This window comes from Zootoca vivipara, chromosome 14 (assembly GCF_963506605.1).
Source record: "Zootoca vivipara chromosome 14, rZooViv1.1, whole genome shotgun sequence".
NCBI lineage: Eukaryota > Metazoa > Chordata > Lepidosauria > Squamata > Lacertidae > Zootoca > Zootoca vivipara.
Window position 1 is genome coordinate 13,213,357 of NC_083289.1, and position 24,924 is coordinate 13,238,280.

Consider the following 24,924-nt stretch of genomic DNA (forward strand, 5'->3'; position numbering starts at 1 on the left):
GGCAACTCCCATAATGCCTGATCCTTGGCCAAGCTGATGGGAGCTGTCGTTCAGCAACTTTAAGGGGGGCACAGGTTCCCTACCTGATAAGGACAATTCTGAGCTAGATCAATCAACAGTCTGACTCAGTATGAGACAGCTTCCTCTGATGGGTAGCCCTGCAACATTGTTAAAAAATTTCTTCATCGTTTTCTTCTGCTGCGTTGTCAATTCTTAGGTGTTGTTGTGTTGTTGTGTTTTTTAGTGCTTCAAACTGTCAGGCTATCATTTGGAAAAACAACACCTCTCCCCGTTTCTTGTTTTCCCAGCCATTCTCCCATCTTTAGATTTGCAGAAAGTGCAAGTGACGCATCTGCCATCTCAGTGATACGGCAGTAGGTTTCTGCCGACACCTGTGGCACTTGTGCTGTCACTCTGCTTTGGCAGCAGTAAACTGGCATCGAGTGTACTCTGGAAAATCTCTGCTGTTGATATGTGTGTTTTGATAGCATGGCATCCAGTCCATTGCTGTACTTAGCCAAGGAACAGAAAATCAAATTCAAATGCTGACGAACGCCCAATGTGTATAGTTATAGGATTGCGGCCTGATTGCTGTGAAGGAGTCTGGGTACAGATAAGAGATGGCTGGCAGTGGATAGAATGAGCTCCAGGCCTCAGGCACACAGAGGCAGGGTGTGAATGAGTGGGGTAGTCACCACCACATCCACAAACCCATTGCTCAGGCCAGTTAGGGCAGAAAGCAGGGTCAAGTAATCACCCTTCCATCCACCTCGAAGCTGTTGATTATGTCCAGACCAAGCCTGGTGTAATGAGGAATGGGAGAGCCATTCAATTCAGTTCACATTTAAAGGCAAACCTACCAGCTTTGCACATTTCACAACAGTATGCGAAGTGAAACACAGCCATCCTTTGAAAATTCACAGTTCTCTGAATTCTGCAATTAAGTTCTCTAGCCAAGTAAGGTGTACAAAATTCATTTATTGGGGGTGGGGTGTGCATCAAAATGCATACGGTATGTCAGTGACAATATTGAGCAACAATGCATTATAGTAGAAAAAAATATTTGGCAAAGATGTGCACCATAGACAATCCAAAAAATATGTTTACAATGGTACCTCTACTTACAAATAACTCTACTTACGAATTTTTCTACTTACAAATGCTCCGTCCGCCATCTTGGATGTGGTTTAGATAGGATTTTTTCTACTTACGAATTTTTAGATAGGGTTGCTTCGACTTACGAATTTTTTCTCCCAATGCATTCCTATGGGATTCGACTTAAAAAAAATTCGACTTACAAATGTGTGTTCGGAACGCATTAAATTCGTAAGTAGAGGTACCACTGTAGTAGAAGGTTGCACTAAAATGCTGATGAATTTTCATGAGGACTTTATATATATATAAAAAAGCACAGCTTCTTGCAGAAATGGGGAGAACTGAATCTGTGATTGGAAGAACGAAAAACCTGGAGAATTGAAGCTGACAGATCTGTCCATCCCTATAAGTGAGAGTTCTGCCGGCAGTGGGGTCAATGGATTCCAGGCTGCTTCAGCCCCTTCCCATTCCTGCAATGCCCAGCTTTGAAGCTTTTGGTGGGTTGCCAGCAGCAGGGATCCTGGCACTCGTATTCCACCTCCTCGCACATTCAGTGGGTGGAACAGGGAGTTGTCCGCTGGTAGAGTGATGCTTGCCTCGCTCTGTGGGCTGAGGCTGGGTGGAGATACACCTCTGCTCAATCCAAACCCAACTGCACCAAAGCAGGAAGGTTGTTTCGATTTCAGCCTTACCTCTGAGCACACCTGTACAGGATTGCGCTAGAAAGCTCCTTGGTAGTCAATGACCAGGCATGCCTACCTCTTCTGTTGTCAGAGAAATTGCAAGTAAATGCCCCAGAAATTGAAATAGCTGGAGACACCTCCCCACCCGCTCCCTGCTCAGCTAAGGATGATGCAATGTGTGAAATCATTTTGAAACTGAGACAGAGATAAGGGAGGGAGCATTGAGCTCTGGCAGGTAGCTGCCGGGCTGCTTGGGCTGCATCTCTGGCAATCTGGCGATGTGAGCCCGTGGATTTCCTGCTGGCAGGAACATCTAGCTTGCTCCCCTCCACCTATGCATGCCATATGCCTTGGTAAATAAACCCAGATAATACCAAAAGTGTTTAATCAGTAGAATCTTTTATATGTCTACTTTGAAGTGAGCCCTCTTGCATTCACTGGGGCATATTCTGAGTAGGATTCATCTTGGCTACCTCTAATGGTTGAAATACCTGTCCCTGATTTTATTAGCTGTGAGAGTAGATGTTTTAATTGTTTTCAAATACGGCATTAATGCTCTTCTTTCAGATTAGACTACCCATTTTTACCGGTAATACTGTAAATAAATACATTTTAAAATAGACGTTTTTCTCTTTTTCCAAAATACAGGTCAAGCTACAGAACACAATGCACACACAAATTATAACAATACAAGGACCACTACACAGTAAAAGAGAGAGGAGGGTATTCAGCAGTTTGGGGAGCTGTTGTGGGCAGATACCACAGGCCACTTTGACCACAACAGCTTTAGCAGAAGAGGATACCAGGATGCTTTTAGAGCACCCATAGGCTTCATTGCCCCATTCTGAGTCATTGCATGCATGCTAAGCGGGTACCAAGTGCTAACAAATGTGCCCTTTACATTCCTTCCTCTGCTAATCCTACTTACATCAGTCTAGCAGAAGTTCTAGCCCCAGGAGTTGAATTTCATATATTTTATACCAGTTAATAGTCAGAATTTCTACTGGATTCAGTTTTCCACTCTCCCTAAGTTTGGACCTCCACCTTGCAGCAAACCATTCAGATTGATCCCTGTAGAGCTCGCTTGAGTAGCTGTTTGACCCTCGGGAAAGATGGAGTAGAGAAGCCTTCTTCAACCTGGTACACTCCAGATGTTTTGGACCACCCTTTCCATAAAGCGTGACCATTGGCTATGCTAGCTAGGGCTGGTAGGAGTTGGGAGTCCAACTAGCAACATCTGGAGCTTACCAGGTCGGGGGAGGCTGGAGTAGCATAAAGTCTGAATGTAGATGGGCCAATATGGAGAGAAACAAAAGAGGTCATGAATGAGATGCACAGCCAGATGCCAGAAAGGGCCCATGAGCTTCCCTCCCCATAGCATTCTTTCAAGTATTATTCTCCACTGACAAAAACAACAACACTAAAGAGATTGTATTACTGGATTTAGCAGAGTGTTTACATGAGATACCGGCTATTTACTCTGATGATCCTTAGTCCTGTGCCTACTTTCAGGGATGTCTTCAAGTACGAAGTGGGGTGTCTGGTGTGGGGATTACATGCTTTTGTGAATACGGGACTCGGATGGCTACCTTGGTTGTAATGGCCTGCCCACAATTCAGCAACAGATACAGCCCCCTGCCTCACTTTCCCATTCTCCCAGGTGGCAGGGATTAGGAACAATGAACAGGAAGCTTGGATCAAGTCCCTTATGGCAGATTAAAGATCAGGCTTATTGCTTCCATGGGGAATTTGACATAATTGGCAATAAACAGGATAATGGCTGTGACGTTAGTAGAGAAGGTGGGCAGCTGCGCCATTGGGACATGGTTTCAACTCCTGCATTTGATCTTACCGTATTGGCCCGAATATAAGCTGCACCCAAATATAAGCCACACCTTTAAAATTGAAGGGGGGAGGGGGAAAGAATATTCGAATATATGCCACTCCATTCCTCACTTCTCCTGGCTGCATACTGGGCCGAGGGGAGGCTGCACTGCGTTGTCGGCAGCCTTTCCCCTTCCTCACTCTCTCCCTTCCCAGCATGGGCGTACCCAGCAAGGGGCAGGGGGGCAGCTGCCCCCCGAAGCAAAAATAATTTACCGGCCTTGGAGGAGAGGGCAGGGGACTACGCTCGGGGCAGGCGCCGCTTTCCCATGCTCCTGGCGCTGTTTGCCCTGCGCTCCTGGCTGCATACCGTAAGGTTGCAAATATAAGCCGCACTTTAACTTTTCCCGGTCAGAATCTGGGGAAAAGGTGAGGGAAAAGGTGAGGCTTATATTCAGGCCAATATGGTATTTTAGTCTGCATATACACCATTCAGTGGTGTCCAAACTTTTTTCAAAGAGGGCCAGATTTGATGAAGCGAAGGGCCGACCAAAGTTGTTAACCTTTTTTTAGGATTGAAGTTGTTGAGGATTTTCAGTATTTTACCCCAGGAAATAAACTGCCACAGGGGCTGGATTACATCAACCGGCAGGCCGGATTAGGCCCCCAAAACGGACTTTGGTCTTGCCATCTAAAACTCATAATTTTCCCCCAAGGTATATATTACCGGTAGCTCTTGTACCTTTTTAAGGGTGCTGGGAATTACAGGGTCAACTGCAGTTCCCAGAATGCATTGGGGGAACCCATGTCCACAGCCCGAGAGTCCCTCCCACCATGACATCCCACCACACCCAAAGTCCTCTTGCATAGGAATATCAAAGCTCCTGCTTCCCTGAAGAGAAAGCCAAACAAATAATTGCATGGGTCTGACGGTTGGTTGGTTTGTTACAGTGTCATATCCCGTCCCCATCAGTTCAATTACGATGCCAGGGTGGCTCACAATTATAAGTGAGACAATCAGAAGATGACAAATTACAATGCAGTAACTTAAAATTTAAAAAAAGAAAACAGGACACCCCACCCTCCACATCTCACAGTGGCAGTCAGCAGCATTAACCAATCTTAACAGCAGATTAAAAGATTTTTTAAAAAACAAGCTTTTCAGATAAGTGTTGTCGCACAAAACAGCTCACATCAGTTAATGAGCCCGTGAAGCCCTGGTCTCAGGATTGCAAGCTCGAAAAGCAAAATGGGCAAAGGAAGGGCGGCGAAAAGCAGAGGGGAAAGGTTTTCAAAGCAAAGAATGACAACTAGGTCACATCCATGCCATAGCACCAAAACACTGTTATGCCACCTCAACTCATGGAGAATCCTGGGAACTGTAGTCTGTTATGGGTGCTGCTAATTGCAGCTCTATGAGGTCAGCACCTTCAACAAACTACATTTCCCAGAATCCTCCATGACTTGTTAAGGTGGTACAACAGTGCCGAAAATGTAAGGTGTGGATGTGATCCTGGAGAAAACAAGTTCCACAGTATAGGTTTCTTATTATTATGTTCTTACACCTCTATCCCATCTTTCTTCTATCATGGAGTCCAAGGCAGCATGCATGTATTTCCCAGGTAGCCCCCCATCTAGGCATTGACCAAACTTAGACCTGCTCAGCTTCAGCCACCAGCCTCATGTGCCATCAGATCATACTCCAGGACCCATCCCATGCTCTCCAACATTCCACTGGCAAAAATTAGGATGCAGGTATTTCGGTGTCGTGCGCCTGTGAGCCAGCTGACTCGTGTGAGAGTGTGGCACCAAAAGGGACACATCTTCTGGTGCCAGAGAGTGCGGCACCACTGCAAGTGCCAGTGCCAGCTGCAAGCGCCGGCTCATCCTCCTTTCCGAGCTCAGTGGCAGCAGTGCTGGAACGGGGAAGTGGGACATTCCAGGATCCAATCAGAAGCTTCTGTAAATCTGGCACGTCCTGGGAAAATTGGGACAGTTGACAATGTGTTGTGTTTTTCACACAATAGTGCAGATCAGAGTTTCCCAAACTTGGGTCTCCAGCTGGTTTTAGACTACAACTCCCATCATCCCTAGCTAGCAGGACCAGTGGTCAGGGATGATGGGAACTGTAGTCCAAAAACAGCTGGAGACCCAAGTTTGGGAAACCCTGGTCTAGATTACCTGTTTAACACAAGATCCCTTGGTGGGGTCTTGTCCATGGGTTGGCAAACTAAGGCCTGCGGGCTGGATCAGGCCCAATTGCCTTCTAAATTCAGCCCGTGGGTGGTCCGGGAATCACCGTGTGGATCGCCAGCATGTGAATCACCAGCAAGCACGTTCTTCCTCTCTCCCTCCCTCTCCCCACACAGCAGCAGCGGTGGCGCCTCCCTCCCTCCTCCTGGCTTCTCCCCGCCCTGCCTAGATGAGGAAGGGGGCTGGGCTTTGTTGGTGCCAGCCCCTCCGGAGCCCTTTCGTGCACCGCTTATTGTCCCTCCACCGCCACTGCCAGCCACTGCCCCTCGCAAGACACAGGAGCCGCGGTTGGCTGAGCCATTTAAAGCAGCCCCTCTCCGAAGACCTTTCACGCGCCGCTCATTGTCCACTCCCCCCTCCCCAATATAGTCTGGCCCCCCAGAAGGTCTGAGTGACAGTGGACCAGCCCCCTGCTGAAAAGGTTTGAGGACCCCTAGTCTTGTCTGAGCTTCTCTTTGTTAGGATTCCACTTTCTTAAGTAGAAGAGAGTAGAACCGGTTTATTTAATAAATCAACGAAGATAAAGGGACATTTCCCAATAACAATTCTCCTGCTCCATGCACACTAACTCTCCGTTCCACCTCTCAGCATTGCTTCACCACATCAGACCCACCAGGGGCCAAGGAAACCAAGCTCTCTATGATTATCCTGATTGAAGGTTAGCAGTCCACACTAAACTAATATTATCAGTTAAGGATTGATATTTACCAGTAACTCCGCTTGTGGATTGCAAATTAGTCTCTAAATACCAGTTTGAATGCTAATTTTTGGCCCTAATTATATGCAGCCTTAATAATTACATCCTATTTCATTGTTATAATTACCATAGTTCATGGCAAGACTCTTCGTGCGCCGTTTTGCAAGTGTGACTCTAAAGCCGTTACTGTGATAAACAAGTATTAAAGCTACACGGTAATTAGTTACATACCAATTTACATTTGAATTGTGTATACTTGGGGAGAAAACAGCGTGAAAAGATTTTCAACTGCACCAAAATGCACTGGAACAGAAGCAGTGCTTTGTGGGAGGAAAAATAAGGGAGAAACAGGGCCACTTTTCTTTCCATAAGGGCAACCAATTGGCAGCTATGTAAAAGGGCAGTTCCACGTGGCTGTTTATTCTGAACTCAGGGCTGCTCACGAATAGAAGTTTTGCAGCATCCACACTACAGCACAGTGGTTCCTCTGGTTATGAACTTAATTCGTTCCGGAGGTCCGTTCTTAACCTGAAACCATTCTTAACCTGAGGGACCACTTTAGCTAATGTGGCCTCCTGCTTCCGCCGCACCACCACCGTGCAATTTCTGTTCTCATCCTGAGGTAAAATTCTAAACCCGAGGTACTTCTTCCGGGTTAGCGGAGTCTGTAACCTGAAGTGTTTGTAACCCGAGGTATTTGTAACCCGAGGTACCACTGTATCCTCATCGAAATGCCAAAATGCCATTCCATCGTTTGCCTCCTGTTTAATCCGGGCTTACCATTTCTGAAGGGCTTTTATTTATTTGTTTATTGGATTTTCTGCAGAAACGGCAAGTCTGGATTAAATGGGAAAGCAATATGGCCTGGGTTTTATTTTATTTTTATGATCCTATGCCACGCAAACCTTGTACGTATGAACAGCGCTGAGCAGAATGATAGTGACATGTGAAAATGTTGAAAACCAGGAGTGATTTTGCAGAGTAACCAAGATGGGCAGTATTGCTCTTATACAAAATGGACATCAGGTATCAAATGGTATCAGTGGATCTATAAAACCTGCCCTGTTTCTTTGCAGTATGTAGATGCGGTTATTTTATCCTTGTGCTGAAGGATTACAAGTGTGCAGTGAAATACACGGCTCGGTGATGTTAAGGCTGCTCTCGTATCTTGGTGAATGATGATGAGCCAAGGGCTGCTATCACCTCAATTGCTCAGAAGATCCATACTGTGTGTGGTGCTTTGTATCCATCCTTGATTATATCCAGTTCAGGGTTGGGGAACCTGTGGCCATCTAGATATTGCTGAATTAAAATTCCTAATATCCCTGACCATTGACTGGGCTAGATGAAGTTGGTGGGAATTGGCCATAACTCGGTGAGTTCCAGGTCCACCCCCATCCACCCTGCATCTCCAGGAAGGGCTAGAGTAGAACCCGGTCCAAAAAAACTGTTGCCAATCATGTTGCCCATTCCTGATCTAAGGTTTGTATCCAATTAAGTCCTACTCATAGTATACCTGCTGAAATTAATGAAGCAAAACTAGCAATGCTCGTTGACTTCAGTGGGTCAAATCTGAGTAGGACTACCATTGAAGACCATTCTAAATGGGTCAATATAATTTTATCAGCACAGAATATTATACAAAGAACATTATTCCCAACTGCTCATTCTGATAATTTAGACCACTAAGACCTTAAAATGGGCGGAAGGGGGACTAGGGCTATCTATCAATGGGACCCCATTGCTGTTGACTGGTCACCACCTGGATGCCATCCGGCGTGGGGGCCGCCAATAAGAAGAGGGCCACCTAGAGAAACATGGAGGTAGAGCAGCTCTCCATTACAAAAGATAACTTTCAGTTGAGAAACATAAGTGCAAGGATGTGCGTACCTCGAAGACCTGAGCCAATGGATTCAAGTTACAAGAAAGGAGATTCTGACTAAACAAACAGGAAGAACTTTCTGACAGTGGGAGCTGTTTGACAGCGGAACAGAATCCCACAAGAGGTGGTGGACCCTCCTTCCTTGGAGGTTTTTAAGCAGAGGTTGGGTGGCCATCTGTCAGGGATGCTTCAGTTGAGATGCCTGCATTGTAAGGAGTCCTACTAGGTGACCCTTGGGGTCCCTTCCAACTCCACAAATCTGTGATTCTCTGATTCTACAGCTAGAGCCACCAGCAGCTGTTGAATGCTTGCACTAAGGACCCTTTCCAGCAGCTGCTGCTATCCTCAGCCTCAGCCTACTTTGTCTCACCAGTGATCAGGACATGACTCACAGCCGAGGCTTAGGAGATGTCTGTCAGCATTCTGAGATGCTGAGTCAGTGCTGACAGACAGGGACATGCTGCTGCTTAATGAATCAGCAGGCCCAGAATTTCTAACCACATCATCGTATTGTGGGGATTTTGTCACCATCTTGCCATACTCATAATGCTGGCGAGACACTGGGGGGGGGGAGAGACTTTGTTTATTTATTTATTTATTTATTTATTTATTTATTGAATTTATATACCACCCTACACCAGAGGTCTTAGGGCAGTTCACAGAACAAAATCAGAATACAAAACCACAGCATATACAATCAAAACAAAAACAACAACCCAATAACACCCCCCACCAAAAAAAGAACCACATTTTAAAAGGGCATAGGATGTCAGTCAAATCAACCAAAGACCTGGTTAGAAAGTAACTTTCCTGGGGAGGGCATTCCACAGATGGGGAGCCACTGCAGAGAAGGCCCCGTTCTCGTGTTGCTACCCTCTGGACCTCTCGAGGAGGAGACGCACGAATAAGGGCTTCTGAAGATGATCTCAGGGTCCAGGTAGGTTGATATGGAAAGAGGCAGTCCGTGAGATTTTGCGGTCCTGAGCCTTTGCTTGCAAACTCTGTACATGCACAAGGTTCAAGAGGAAAAGTAATATGCAGTGATCCCATAACCTGGAAGCGGTGGTGGCTGTTGCTCACCGGGAAGAGGATACTGTGAAGCCAAAGCCATTGATAGGCAGAGCCGCCTCCTGACTGTTTGTAGATAAGAAGGCAGTCAGGAAGGCTGAGGTTGGCAGACCCATTTACTCTTAATTGACCAGCCCTGTCCCCATTCCTAGAGGCATCATCCAGCTGCTCTCTCAAAGCCATACCCCCAGTAAACAACACATATCCATCTTCCCTCCCAAAAAAGGATACTGGGCACATGTGCAGTTCTGACGGTCCAATCCTATACATGTCTACGCAGAAGTTAGAATTCAGCAGGGGCTTTCTCCCAGGGAAGTGGGTGCCTGACAACAGCCTCAGTGGTTGGATTACAGCAGGGGTCAGCAACCTTTTTCAGCAGGGAGCCGGTCCACCATCCCTCAGACCATGTGGTGGGCTGGGCTATATTTTGAGGGGGAAAATGAATGAATTCCTATGCCCCACAAGTAACCCAGAGATGCATTTCAACTGGATTACAGCCATCACCATGTCAGTGATGCCACAGACTCCAAAGAATGGAGGCTCCTATCATATCAGTGGCACTTGTTACCTCCTAATAAGCTCATGGAAAAAACCCTGGCCAAAAGTCTCCACTGCATGCTCAGAACATTCTGGCATGAGAGGTCACAGGATAGGAATATTCCTGTGTGTGTTGAATGCAGTTCTATGTAAACAAATGTAATATAATGTGCAGTGGGCCAAATAAATCCACCCCTAATTTCAAATATACACTAATGGCATGTGAACTGGCCAGGAATGACCAGCAACAAGGCCTTAAGGTTGTAATGGTCAGCTTGGTGAAGATGTGCATCCAGTGTGTCGTGGATTTAAGAAAGGCACATTCTGTGTCAGGGATCAGTAGGGAGGGACCAAAAGTACAGATGTCAATCGCATAATGCCATTACAGTGGTACCTCGGTTTACAAACAGAATTGGTTCTGGAAGTCTGTACTTAACCTGAAGCGTACTTAACCTGAAGCGAATTTTCCCATTGAAAGTAATGGAAAGTGGATTAATCTGTTCCAGATGGGTCTGCGGAGTACTCAACCTGAAGCGTACTTAACCCGAGGTGTGAGTGTAATTGGTTCCGGAAGTCTGTACTTAACCTGAAGCGAACTTTCCCATTGAAAGTAATGGAAAGTGGATTAATCTATTCCAGACAGGTCCGCGGAGTACTTAAACTGAAAATACTCAAGCCGAGGCGTACTTAAACCAACTGTATGCAGATATAACGTGAGACTGCCCTTCCAATATTGTGTAGAGTTCTCACCACCTCACCTTGAAAGGAATATTGCAGAAGTGGAAAAGGTTCAGATAAGGGCAACCAAATGATCAAGGGACTATTACAACCACCCTATGATAAAAGGTTAAAGCAAGAAATTGCAGGGCATTGGACTAGATCAGGCATAGGCAAACTTCCCGTCCTCCAGATGTTTGGGGCTACAATTCCCATCATCCCTGACCACTGGTCCTGTTAGCTAGGGATGATGGGAGTTGTAGTCCCAAACATCTGGAGGGCCGGAGTTTGCCTATGCCTGGACTAGATGACCCTAGGGATGATGATGATGATGAAGTTGTAGTTGTTGTTTTCAACAACAACAATAACAACAATAAGAATATCTTTACAGTATTTATACCCCTACCCATCTGGCTGGGTTTCCCCAGCCGCTCCGGGTGGCTCCCAACAGAATATTAAAAACACGATAAAACATCAAACATTAAAAACTTCCCTAAACAGGGATTCCTTCTATCACCACAATTCTGTGATTTGGTACTTTTGAGTTGGGGGGAGGTGGGGGCATGACATAGGTACGGTATATTAAATTATCTAGAAGAAAGTGGATACAAATAGTTTTTTCACTTCCTTACATTTTAGAATTCAGGGCCATCCAATGAAAGTGAACCTGGGAATATTCAGGGCAGGCAAGAAAAGTTCTTTTTCACACTGCAGGTACTTAAAATGATGGGATTTGCTGCTATCAAAGGTAGTGTTGGCCCCCAACCTGGATGGCTGTAAAAGAGGTATAGACAAAGTCATGGAGGATGACACTATAAGCAGCTCCCAGGCACAATGGCTATGTTCTCCCTCCAATGTCAGAGGATGTGTGTCTCTGATGTGTGGCTGGGCAAGTTGGGAGAGCGCTCTTGTGCTCAGCTTCTAGGTCAGGCATCCCCAAACTTCGGCCCTCCAGGTGTTTTGGGCTACAATTCCCATCATCCCTGACCACTGGTCCTGTTAGCTAGGGATCATGGGAGTTGTAGGCCAAAACATCTGGAGGGCCGCTGTTTCGGGATGCCTGTTTTAGGTTGTAGTGGGTGCTGGACAGGATGAGCCTGCAGCTCAATCCAGCAGGGCTCTTCTCGTTATTTATTTAGCTAGCATCCAGTTCCCCTCTTACTCGGTCCAAGCTGTCAAATAATTAAAAGAGACAGGCCCACCCTTCCCCACCAAATGTGTTGAAGTGTGTGCCTATTTTTTAAAAGCTTTTCCAAGATAAACAAGCATTCAATAGCCCTCTGCTTCTAATTTTCTTAAAACATTCCTTCCTAAAAGTTGTCAGAGTGGGGGTCGGGTTAAGAGTTGCAATGAGGAACAACTTCCAGGATAATTCAAAGATAAGGCTAAATAGCTTCACAATGTGCTCTTTAATCTGCTTGCTATTGACACAATGCTGGCATATTATGTCTGCAGGATTTAAGGAGCTTTCCTCCCCATGTAGCTGATGGTTTATCATGTCAATAGACATGGATTTACAAGCAATTGTTGTGCAGAATTTGTGCGTTCACACACACACAGGAGAGAGAGAGAGAGAGAGAGAGAGAGAGAGAGAGAGAGAGAGAGAGAGAGAGAGAGAGAGAAGCCTTTTTCAATGTTTTCAAGTGGTAAATTATGAAGCTTCAAAAACCTTTAAGAATATAGGTTTACTACACTGTTGCTTGTTGCATATAAAATTATTGCTATTATTAATTGTATTTATTAGTCACTTCTTCATCAAAGCAACCCACTGTGTGTGTGTGTGTGTGTGTGTGTGTGTGTGTGTGTGTGTGTGTGTGGAAAGAGAGAGAGAGATAAGGCCTATCCCACTAAGAGAAGCCACAAATATCTACAACCCTCCAGGGCCGAAATCATCTTAAACTAGAAAGTGATGTGTCATGTGTGCCTCCCTAAGGATTGCCTCCCATATGCGCGGAGCCACCACAGAAAAGGTCTGCTCTCCTGCTCCTACCCTCTGCTCCACCCTCAAAGGGGGAACATAAAGAATATTGACGGCATCTCAACGCAAACAATACAACTTTTTGCTCAAGCCTTCAAATGCAAACTAGATTGTCTTCTTCTGGAGACACTTACCATTGCAGCCAAAATAGCAAAGAGTCTTTGCCGAGTCTTAAAGACTGCCATATCGATTATGGCATGAGCTTTAGTGGGCCAGAGTCGACTTCATCAGACACATGGCGTTGTTTGTTTATTTATCAAAAAAAAGAAAAAAGGCTTCTAAGTGGTTTACAAGTAGAAAAACCAATTACAGGAGCATTAAAGTATAAGCATCCATAATTAAAGTACACAGTTAAAATACACAGTGAAACAATCCCATTAAAACATTTAAATATAAACATTCATAATTAAAAGATCCAATAAAACAATCCCATTAGAATAACACAGTAATTAAAACAGGAGACTCGGGCTGAGAAGTCACAGGGGTGTCTGTATAAGCAGGTAGAGCTTCAGAAGTCAGGAGAATTCAATTCAGATGGGGCCCTCGCCTGTCTCACCAGGGAGCACATTCCATAACATTGGTGCCACCAGTGAAAAGGCCCACCTCCATGTGACCACGAGCCAATTATTACCAAATTGTGGTACGGCTAAATGGTATATATGCATATACAGTGGTACCTCGGTTTAAGAACAGTCCAGTTTAAGAACGATTTTGTTTACAGACTCTGCAAAACCGGAAATAGTGTCTTGGTTTGAGAACTTCATCTTGGTCTAAGAACGGAATCCAAACGGTGGAAGGGCACCGGCGGCGGGAGGCCTCATTAGGGAAAGCGCACCTTGGTTTAAGAACGGTTTTGGTTTAAGAACGGACTTTCGGAACGTATTAAGTGGGTAAACCAAGGTACCACTGTAAATGAAAACTAAACAATAAAATAAATAAAAATGTGTCAGGTGTGTGTAGAGAGAGGGGGGAAATGTTAGCAGTGAGATCAGAGGGAAATGAAATTGATAGCTCAGTTGCTTAGAGCATGGCGTTGATAATGCCAACATTGCAGGTTTGATCCCTGAATGGGATAGCTGCATATCCCTGCTCTGCAGAGGGCTGGACTATGTGAACTCCACAATTCTATGAAATACAACTGTGATAAGTGCTTTCAAACCTAAATGTAAAAATAATAATAGTGACCCCCGCACAAAGCTTTGTCCCCTACATTAAACAGTTGGCCTGCCATTCCTCATGATGTCTCTGGCAGCCATGCAAACTGCAGAGCGTGACAACATGTTACATTCTTATGTATATAGGAAGAAGTGGTGATGGCTAGTTATCGTTCAGTGGTCTAGCATCTGCTTTGCCTGCAGATGCAGAAGGTCCCAAGTTCAACACCCTGCTTTGTCAGTCCATTTGGACAATAAGGAGCAAGGGGAACGAATGGTCTGACTCAGTATAAGGCAGCTTCCTAGATTGAGATAGTTTTAAAAGAGGATTTGGTAGCTTCAGGGAAGGGGGGAGAAGTGATTGGGAGTCTCCACTGCCATCTTTAAGATTACAGCTAGATCAGGCTTAAAATAGTAGGGAAGAGACTTCTTCATACTTCCTTTCTAGTACTGAGTTTGGGCACATCCGAGAGTTAGCGTGCCTGATCACTCTTGTAAGCCCAGCACTGAGAAGGATCTCGCCCTCTGCCAATGGGGGAGAGCAATCCTGCTTAGTGCTGAGAGCTCTCTGCAAGGGCTGCTGTCCCCTTGCATCGGCTGCTTTGAAGCTTCAAAGCCACAATTCTCTGAGTGCTTTAACAATGAACCCATCTTCCCAGGAAACTCTGGGAAATGTAGCTCCACAAGGGATCAAGGGGTCTCCTAGCAACACTCAGCCCTCTTAATAAACTACACTTCCCAGGGTTCTTTGGGAGATTGTTTAAAGTGGCACGGTGCCAGTTTAAATGTAGAGCACACCACCTTCTGAGACGCTCTGTCACACTGTCAAACCATTTATACTGTCAGCTCTTCCAAATGTTTTGTCCAAATCCACTTTTCTTGTCATTTGAACGTATTGGTTTGGATCCTACCCTCTGGAGCAACAAGAAACAGATTTGTTCCATCATTTATGGGGCAGCACTTCCAATATTTCAAGGTGGCTATCCTATTGCCCCTAAATTATCTCTTCCTCATTGTTTTCTAGGCGACATTGCTTTAGGAAAAGCCAGTGGGGTGTATTTGTGGGCATGGCTTTCCGGCTGTCTCTGGTTTGCAGTTTGATTCTTAGATGACATATGCGGTTACCACCCTAGTTTCTACACTGAGCGTGCAGATTTTGACACCCACATCGTTTGGTTTGCTCCCTTGGAAGGAGAGACGTGAAGAATACCCTTATGCTTCTAAAGAGGCAAAAGCTTCTGGTGTCAGAAAATGGGTCTGTTGAATGTCAGCTGTACAGAAGGCCGCAGTGATGTAGTCTTCAGTCTGTCACCACCCGAAAACATCAGAGTGAAATATCCAAAGGTTTGCCTGCCAAAAATGGCCCATTCCCATGGCTGGGAAACTTTGTTGGCAGTCACTGAAGAGAATGTACTGTGGGCCAAACCTTTAAACCTCTCTCTCTTCCTCTACCCCACAATCACATCAGTTGTTAACTCTCTAAGCAAAACTCCCATCGAAATAAAAGGAGTTTTTGTCAGCTTCTGCTTTTTGCGCAGGGAGAATTGTGCCACAAATATTTCTTGCAAGTAAATATGAGATACTGACCAGGTCTGTGAAAGGAGAAACCAAGCGCTTTTTAAGGCAAAGTTGCAAGTGCGCTTTAACAACTTTGCAGAGTTAGTGAATAACCATGGGGAGTAATATATCGAAGCCTTGGGGTATATTGCTGCTCCTGTGGCCAAACTCCCGGTGATTTTACTTAGCAGGTTTTCAGCCTTGGACTTGATAGAGAAAATCAGCTTTTGCTGCAATATGTTTTTTGAAATGAAATTCTGCTTTCCCTCCAAGCTCAAATAATAAAGCTCAGAGACCCCCCCCCCATTTTCCAAGTGGTGCATTTTTTTCCCTACCGTTCTATGCCTTCAATGATTCATGTTTCAGCAGAAAAATTAATAAATCATCGCCAATTTTTGGCATTTATTTCCAAGATTAAACCCATGGTACTTAAAAAAAGCCAACCCTATATATTACTCCCCCATTTTATTGAAGACATTTCAGATCTCCCACGCCCCTCCTTTCCCTTACCTTTTTTTTTTACCTTGTCTGTGAAAATGGACTCTCATTATCCTGCCAAATTGCAGTGTACTGAAGGACTGTCATTTAAAGTAGGAATGAGAAATTTTGAGCAAGCAATCTTTGAGAAAAAGGAAACGTGTTCCTTGTGTGTGTGTGTGTGTGTGTGTGTGTGTGTGTGTGTGTGTGTGTGTGATTTGATGGGAGTTCTTTCCCCCACCTGTCTGACTTCTGATAACTTATACATGTTTATAAAGCTGTGTGATTGGAGAATAGTTGTGGGCTCGCTGGTGAAGGAAGAGAAAAAAAAGTGTTGAGGGGAGAAGCCTAGAGACAGAAAGAGAGGAAGGAAGGAAGGAAGGAAGGAAGGAAGGAAGGAAGGAAGGAAGGAAGGAAGGAAGGAAGTTAGTTTGTTTTCAGGGGCCACCTTGTTTCTTTGATTTCACATTGTGTTTTTAACATTGTGTTTAAATTGTTGCAACCTGTCCTGGAACCTCAGGAAGAGGGCAGGTAATCAACGTATTATTAGCAACAGCATTGTAGGTGCTATTGGAGAGTTGCTGCGTAGAGAAAAAGAGAAGGAAGGAACGGATTGCAGGGAAGATTGAGGACAAAGACAAAGCGAATGATTTGAGAAGGGGGAAAAGAATTGGGTCTTAACTTTCTTAACTTTCCTGAGGACTGTGTGCATTCAGAGCCTGTTGGCAGCTATTGTTTGTCCTCAGGATGTCTGAAATAAGGCTTGAATAATAAAAGAGGAAAGAAGAGGAGAGGGAGGGAGGGGGAAACGAGAGAAAGACGGCTCCTTCATGCGCGAGCTTTGCCAGTGTAACGGAGGTGTTTGGAGTTGTAGCAGCTCCTTGGAAGCGGGGGTGGTGGTGGTGGGGAGGCCACTGAAGGGTCAGAGGGAAAGAGACGGGGAAGGAGGGAGCGATCGAGGGGCGGAGGGAGAGATGGGGGCCTCGCTGCAGCCAGTGAGGGCGAGCTGCCCAAATCTGCTCGCCTTATCCGAGCCTGTTGGGGGTGGGACCCTGAGCTCTCCAGCCGCCTGATGGTTGGGAGGGAAGCGGCGGCGGTGGCGGCGGCAGCGGCAGCTGCCTCCCCCCTCTCGGCTCCTTTTGCCGGAGTGACTGGAGATGGATCGTATTACACCATTTGCCTCGCTCGGGTTTGTTTTGCTGCCGGCGCGTCCCGGCGCTGCTGCCGCCGCGAGTTTTTGCAGGAGGAGGTTTGCGAGGATGAGGACGGCCAGACGCGACTCTCGCGGGGAAGCGCCGAGATGGATCTCGACTCTTGACTTGATTCTGATATTTTGATCGCAGATATTATTATTATTATTTTACTACCATTATTTCTCCACCTTTCGCTCTTGGTATTCCCGCGGCGGCTTCCTTCTCCATCTCCCCTCCACCAACCCCGTGGATGAGGTAAGGAGAGCTACGTTTCCACAAACACACACAATCCGATTGCAATCCTCCTCCTCCCCCGGTTTGCTTGGCAGAAGCCGAGCTGCGACAGCGCGTCTCAGCATCTCACGGCTGGCTAGTTATTGTCTGAATGGCGTGCACACGCAGGACAGCTGATCAGCTTGCAACGCGCGTCGCGGCGGAGCTTCGCTGGGGGAGGAAAATGGTGTTGGGTGTTTATATATAGGTCTCTGCGTGAACGGGGAGACAGGACGGGAAGAGTCCTGAGACAAAACCGGGTGTTGGTTAAGGCGAAATCCTGCAACGATACTTTCCTTGGAGTCAGTCGCATTGAAGTAAATGGGGTTTCTGAGCAGAGACGTGTGGATATTCGTCCCCGTCTCTGGGTTATTTTCTTTTTGATTCGTTGCTTGCAGGCGCTGCAGCTTGGAGAGAGCGGGGTGGGGAGGTGAGGGCTGGAGAAAAGCGTCTTGGAGGCTACGACTTGCGTGTTAGATGGTCGTTTGAAAAGTTGCAAGGTCTGGCAGTGGCGGATGCGCTCTTGCGCTTCTATTTTTTTTTTGCCTTCCCCCTTTTTCTGCGCGTAGGTGGTTTTCTTTTCTTTCTTTCCGCTTATTTCGTTGTGAGTTATTCGGTTTGGAGGAATCGGACCGAGAAGATCGCGTTCTCGGCTGGAGGCGAGAAAGCAAATGTGCGGGTTTAGGGTTGGGAGAGCGAACCAGCCAAGTTTGGATTCGGAGCGGTTCTTTTCGCAAGGGGCTGGCTGCGCTTTGGGAAGAAAGCGGCGGCTGCGAAGGGAGGGGTGCTGAGCGACAAGGAGACGAAGAGAGATGCTGCTCTCTTGAAGGGCCAGCCGAGCAGGAGAGAAGGAACGGGGGCGATGAACGAGCCAAGAGCCCCGCGGACAGCTGGGGGGCTTTGGTCGCAAGACGGTTTTGCACCAGGGGTAGCGTTTGTTTTTTACTCCTCTGGCGGTACAGAGGATTAGAGGAGGAGGAGGAGGAGGGCTGGAAATCGGTCATGGACCGGCAACGAACGGATAGCAGCAACTGGCACCTGGTTTTGTGCTGGTGTGTCAGATCTGAGCAGCAGCAAGTAAAACCTCGGAGGTCCGCAGAGCATTGGCTGGCCAGGTTGGTTCGAGATTCCTGAAAACTCAGGCTTGCGATTGCCTGGAGAGCATAGGAGCACAGGAACTCAGATCTTTGGCCTGTCGCGCTCAGTACTGTCCGCACTGGCGGGCAGCAGCTCTCCAGAGTTTCAGGAAGGGGTCTCTCCAGCCCTACTTTGGGATTGAACCAGGGACCTTCTGCAGATATTTCACCACTAAGCTGCTGCAACCCTAGGTCTAGGAAGCAGGTCCTCTCTCCACCCCAGGATGGGTGAGTCACAAGGCTGTGATGCATCTGGCTGTTAGGGTTTTCTTAGGAGCACGGGAGCGCTGACGCTTTGCAAACGCTCAGAAGCTGCTTATAACTCCAAGGCTTTAGCGTTGGCATTGCAAATAGGTTCCGGTAGTGCCGACCTGGCAAACCTTGAGTGGGGTGATGGTGCCCATCTGTCGGTTTCTGCTCAGCCCAGGGGCATCTTATCCTCCTGGAGGGGCTGGCAATCTATGCAGAAAAAGGTGCTGACCCACCCTGCCGTGAGATGGTTGTGTGAGTGGGAGTGTTTGGGACATGGGGAAGAGGGGTTGGTTTGTAAAACTCCCATGTACGCACCGCTTGACAAATTGGTTGCAGGGATCCTGGAGGTCCCTGGATCACCGTCCCCCTCTGTAGATCTTTGTATCTGGGAACTTTGTAAACTGGAGAGGCAGGGACACACACACAAATAAATCAAATGAAAAGGTCTGGCCCCATGACACTAGCAACTACCTGGGTCACTTGGGAACAGCTGTATTTGTCGGAGAGCATCATCACATACACATACACTGCCTCCATGAGCATCATCGTAAATGACATTGCCAGGGGTGCTGGTGGTACACTTCTCCTCTCCTCAGTTTTGGAGCTGTGCATAAGTTGCTTGAATTAGTTTGCATGCAGGAAAGCACAGGCTTGGACCCCTGTTTCTCTCTCTGTGTGTATGTGTCTCCCCCCCCCCACTCTCTCCACCCCACCTGCTAAGTGCAAGCCAAACTCTGAATGATTTAGTGGCTAGCCTTGGTGGAAGCAGTCTGCTGCTTCCCGTGGTCCTTAGTAGCCCAGCTCTGGGAGATAGAGGGAGCTCTATTACAAGCTACCCATCAATTATGGATAGAAACAAATAAGGGAGTCAGTTCTGAATTAGCCCCGCGTAGTGGCAAGGACTGTCTTTCCTCCTCCCTTCCATCTCAGTCTCCTGTTGAAATGGAAATAAGTGAAACTTCTTCTTTCATCCCCCCCCAACCTTTTTGCTTTATATATTTCTAGAACAGTCACATCTGATCCAGCAGCCTTCACAGAGTTATTAGAAAAAGGGTTCAAGAAGCTTCCCCCTCCTTCACAGTCCACTCCCCCCCTTCAGTAATTTATAAATCTTGCATAGAAATTCTGACTCCACCAGCTGCTCTGAAGTGGAGAATGTTTCATCATGCTTAAAGGGAGCTCCTTTCTCGGTCTATTTGATTTGGGTGGTTGCAAGACGACTGCAAATAATTCAGAACAAAGATGCATATGTTCGGAACAAAGCACCTGAATGAGTTGCCCTCCTGGAGATGCTACCCTGAAACTGCAGGTACTTGATCGCAAGTGAACAGGCTTTGGTTGGGGGTAGCTTGCAGGCAGAGGATGCTACTGAGTCACAATGCTGCAGCTTGTAGCTGCTCTCCTGCTTAGTCCCATTAACAGTGCAGTTCCAGAATAGCACAAGTTTCCTGGTCTCCGAATTGCCTGGAACGGTTGATAAAGCTGCATTTGCTATACTATGATTTCTGTTGAACATATATTATAGTGTTCCTCTTCTTATGCACACACACCCATCTCTGTTAGGAGATATAGGGGTGAGAGATGTAGCAAGAATAAACTGGGGTAGGCATTTTTATTCATTTTTGCATACATCAGCAGTAATGTGACTGACTGGTCACTGGCTGAATGTGATATATAGATATAGATATAGTATGCAATTAAGACCGTAGTTTCTGTGTACTGTGCAATTAGAACTGCTGGTTTAAATAGATGCATCCTTTATACCAAGAGCAGCCATAGCAAATGCTCGCTTACCAAAATGACTCACACTGTGGACGGCTATAAACATTGTCTTTTAACAGATTTAGAGATGCTTTGCTTATTTGAGATCCACACTGAAAGTTCTTACCAAGCAATCTTATGCATGTTTACTCAGATGCAAGCCCATTTGTGCTTGCTCCCAGATAAATGTGCACAGGACTGCAGCTTTAGTGCTAGAATTAAGGTTGTTGTTGATGTTCATATTTTTTCTTTTAAAAATTACGTTGCTGTTGCGTGGGATTGCTCCCAAACGGATGGAATGATTTTTTAAAAAAATCTTCTAAAAACACTTTTCTTCTGCAAAGGTCTTTCAGAGAGCATTTGCTATATGGAAGAAAGGTCTATTCACCAAACTGCTGTAATATTACTTTTGTTGTGAAAGAGGGTTACGGTAGCTGTTTTTACGTTCTGCTAGGGGGAGTTTTGAAAACCTCAGCACCATGTAGCATTGCATACCTTACTCAGTAAATGAAGCTCTACATAATCATGTATAATGGGGTGAATGACAGGCATATTCTGTTCGGTTGGCAGATATCTCATAAACATTTACTCTGGCTCAAAAAAGCAGAAATTTCCAGATGAGTTCTGTAATTCTCTCCCCCCCCCCCCATTTTCTGTCGTAAACCTTAAATGCATTTTGTAGTATCTAATCGAAAACTCAGCTGCTTTAAAAAAAAAAGCTGTTCCATTTGAAATCCATTAACATGTAGAAAAATTAAATTTATGTTCAAAAGGAGAGCCAAAAGTATAAGCCAGAGGCTGTTTAAGCATCTGCTTGATTTCATTGGCATCCTTAGTTACACGAAACACTCCCCCAGCCTTCTCCTCTTAACTCTGCAGTCTGTCACTACCTGTGCTCTTCAGGCCAGGACAACATCATCTTCAAAACCTGCTTTGTGTGATGTAGGCATCTCTCTGCCAGGAATCCAGTGACAGCCTCAGCCTCTGTTGTGCTAGCCAGCTATCTGAATGCATCTTCCCCCCCAAAAAAACACCAGAGTGCTTTATAGTGGTCCATCTGAACATTTTTAGTTCAGTTTAGGCTGCACAAACACCAAATATCTAAAGTACATTCAACCTATGCCCAATCACAGGGCTGCAATTTTGGCACCCTTAACAAACTAAAGTTCCCAATATTCTTTTTGGGGGGGGGTCCTTAAAGGTACGGCATGTACACAGCCTTTGCTTGCTTGTTTGGCTGCTTGATTTCAGCTATTTGTTACAGCAGCGGGTCCCGAAACCACTCGGTGTTTGGTGTGCTGTTTTTCTTGCATTTCCCTGAAAACAGCTAGTCTGAACACGTCCCATACATTTGTGCAAAACTGAGTTACTGTATTTGGTTAAAAGGAATACAGTGCAGCAAAAGAGTGGGGGAGGGGGGACCTCTTCCAGTCTTTTTTTAAAAAATCGGTGTCGCCATACCTGTGTTGGTTACAGTCAACCCAACCCATGGCTTAGAACATCTGGATTTATTCTGTAATGTATCACAATTTAATACCTTTGGTTTCCAAGGTGGGATGCTTTTAAAAATTGCTTCCGTAAGCAGGCAGCCAACCAGATGCTTGCGGAAAGCTCACAGTCTGGATGGGAAGGCCGCTGCTCGCCTGCATTGATGATCTCCAACATCTGCTATTCCACAATTTAGCTGATGCTGTCAATGATAGCCATTGATTGACCTCTCCTGCATGAACCTGCCCAATCCTATCTTTTTTTTAAAGAGTCTGAATAGCTTCATTGATTAGAGCGTGGTGCTGATAATGTCAAGGTTGCAGGTTCGATCCCTGTATGGGACAGCTGCGTATTCTTGCAATTGCAGGGGGTTGGACTAGATGATACTCAGGGTCGCTTCCAACTCTACAATTCCATGACTCTAAGCCAGGGGTCAGCAAACTTTTTCAGCAGGGGGCCAGTCCACTGTCCCTCAGACCTTGTGGGGGGCCGGACTTTTTTTTTTTTTTAAATGAACCTATTCCTATGCCCCGCAAATAACCCAGAGAAGCATTTTAAATAAAAGCACACATTCTACTCATGTAAAAACACGTTGATTCCCAGACCGTCCACAGGCCAGATTTAGAAGGCGATTGGGCCGGATCTGGCCCCCGGGCCTTAGTTTGCCTACCCATGTTCTCAGCTATCTGTGGTACTGGCCATAACCACAACCTTGTGGCTGTGAGTTCCATAAGCTAGTTGTGACACATTGCTTCTTTTTGTTTGTACTCCTCTCTCTGTCACCAATAAACTTTGCTGGGTAAGCCCAAGTATTCTGGAAGGGAGAAAACAATGTTTCTGTTCTGTTGTAGATTTTACAGAAAAGCCAACATTAAAATATAAAAACACCCCAGTTCAATCACTTCCCTTCTCCCTTAGGATTCTTAGATTTAAGACAAGAGCTTTGGGAATTCCCATTCCATTCCTTCCCGTACTCGGCAAGAGAAGGCTTCCAGCCCAGCACTTGTCCATGCCATGTAAAATACGGGAAACATTTACATTGTAGTCTGCCTATTTTCTTGCATTCTTTCCTAACTGGCATTTTCAGCTTTGTTGGGTTGTAAAGTACGGCACTTTTCTTTTTGGCAAGGTAAAGAGAAAACGAGAAGGCGGCTGCATATTTACTTACTAAACATACCTATAATTCTAGTCTAGAAAGTCAACACACATCTCATGGCTGCAGAAATTAATAATTTACCCCAAGAGCAGCTAAGGAGAAAGAGGACAGGAGAATGTTTACCGTGGTGGAGTGCAGTGTTAATTTCAGTCTGAAAAATCCTGAATCTAATTAAAACAGCCCAAATGTTGCTTTCATCAAAACTACTGGGAGGACAGATGATCTCTCTTTATGCCTCCGATAAGCTGCAGCAGTTGCCATTAAAATCCATCTAAGCTGTTTTATTAAGTTGTTACTCTGCTCGGTGAATAGCTGCCAACTTCAGGCTGAAAAGAAAGTATGTTCAGATTTGTTCCCATGTCACATGGAAGAACAGTTCAGTGAAAAATCACATTGCTAGCTTTATCAAACTGTTTTTCAATAGAGGGGTGTGTCTGAGTGTGTGTGTGTGTGTGTGTGAGAGAGAGAGAGAGAGAGAGAGGGAGAGAGAGAGAGAGAGAGGGAGAGAGATATGTCTGTTTTCTTTTCCCGGTCATGCCTTAAAGCAGCTGTTGGCTCATTTATTGTGAAAAAAGTATTTAAAGAGAGGAGAAGATGCTTCCGTTCCAAATGTCAGTGTTTATATAACAACAAAGATTAAATCTGAGGGTTCAGTGTGGATTTGTTACAGTAAATTTTAGAACATTAATTAGGAAAGCCAGGGAACATGCACAGTATCTGGTAATTGTTGCACATTAACCAGGAGGATTTGGGAAATGTGCGTAAATTGATACACATAATTAATTGCAGTTAACTGCAGTTTAAGACAAAAAAATAAAATTACAACAAATTCTATCAGGCATACAATAGCAATATAGTTGTTGTATGGAGCTGTATGCATCAGCGAATGTGTGCATGATCCAAAAAATGTGTGTCATTTCTCCCACAATGGAGGAAATTGCTATTTGTGCTATTAACAGCACAATTCTATTCAATTCTATTCATGTCTACTTAGAAGTAAGTGCATGTAGCATTGCCACCCAGTGTAGGCATACTTTCTAGCATATCATGTTGATGTGCACATATATTGGTTATTCTGCACATTCTCCAGCTATTCACATTCACTGGGGCTAATATAAACTCCACTTAAACTTGCATATATAAATATTTGTGCGTGCATAATAAGATATTGAGGTGTGCTTCTTTCCTTAATTTTTTCTATGCCCGTCACGCTTTGGTTAACTAAACTAGATTTGCATTTTAACAACCCTGAAGTGAACTTCTGCCATTCTTTTGACTTGGACACTGTGTGTTGCTCATCCATCATCCTGTCTTTGGCCACACCAGGCTACTGGCTCTATAACCATTTGAAGAAACCATCCGACTGTGAACAACACAGCTGGCAACAGCAATTTTTTCTTCCACACCACTGGCAGCATTGTCTGGCTATGGTAACTAAAGTTAACATCCATAACGGGCAGTTTCTTTTGTGCCGGGTAGTTCTAGGCCTGCCTCAACACAGCTTAGCAGGCACACCTGCCGAGGGAAAGGGGGGGGGGAAGAGGAAGGCCACACCCACACCATCCATTTAAAGCACCCTTGTAACTACTTCAACAGTTGTGGCTTCCCCCAAAGAGTCTGGGGAACTGTAGTTGGTTAAGGGTGCTGGTTTCACAAAGCTACAGTTCTCAGCACCCTTTAAAAAAAACTACCATTCCCAGGATTATCCATGACTGTTGAAAGTGGCGTGAGAGCACTTTCAAT

General features: G+C 45.6%; 1 protein-coding gene across 13 annotated transcripts in view; it reads left to right on the forward strand.

Moving 5' to 3' along the window:
• Nucleotides 1–24,924, forward strand: part of SEMA6D (semaphorin 6D) — a 157,482-nt gene that overhangs the window by 64,819 nt on the left and 67,739 nt on the right. For 8 of the 13 annotated variants that reach the window (XM_060282522.1, XM_060282530.1, XM_060282524.1 and 5 more), the window contains exon 1: nt 18,759–20,085. The exons of 1 other annotated variant lie outside the window; for it this stretch is intronic. In XM_060282522.1, the coding sequence (XP_060138505.1) occupies nt 20,047–20,085 (39 nt within the window). In that variant the 5' untranslated portion in view covers nt 18,759–20,046. 4 more of the 13 variants (XM_035130615.2, XM_035130620.2, XM_060282528.1 and 1 more) reach the window with 3 other exon arrangements.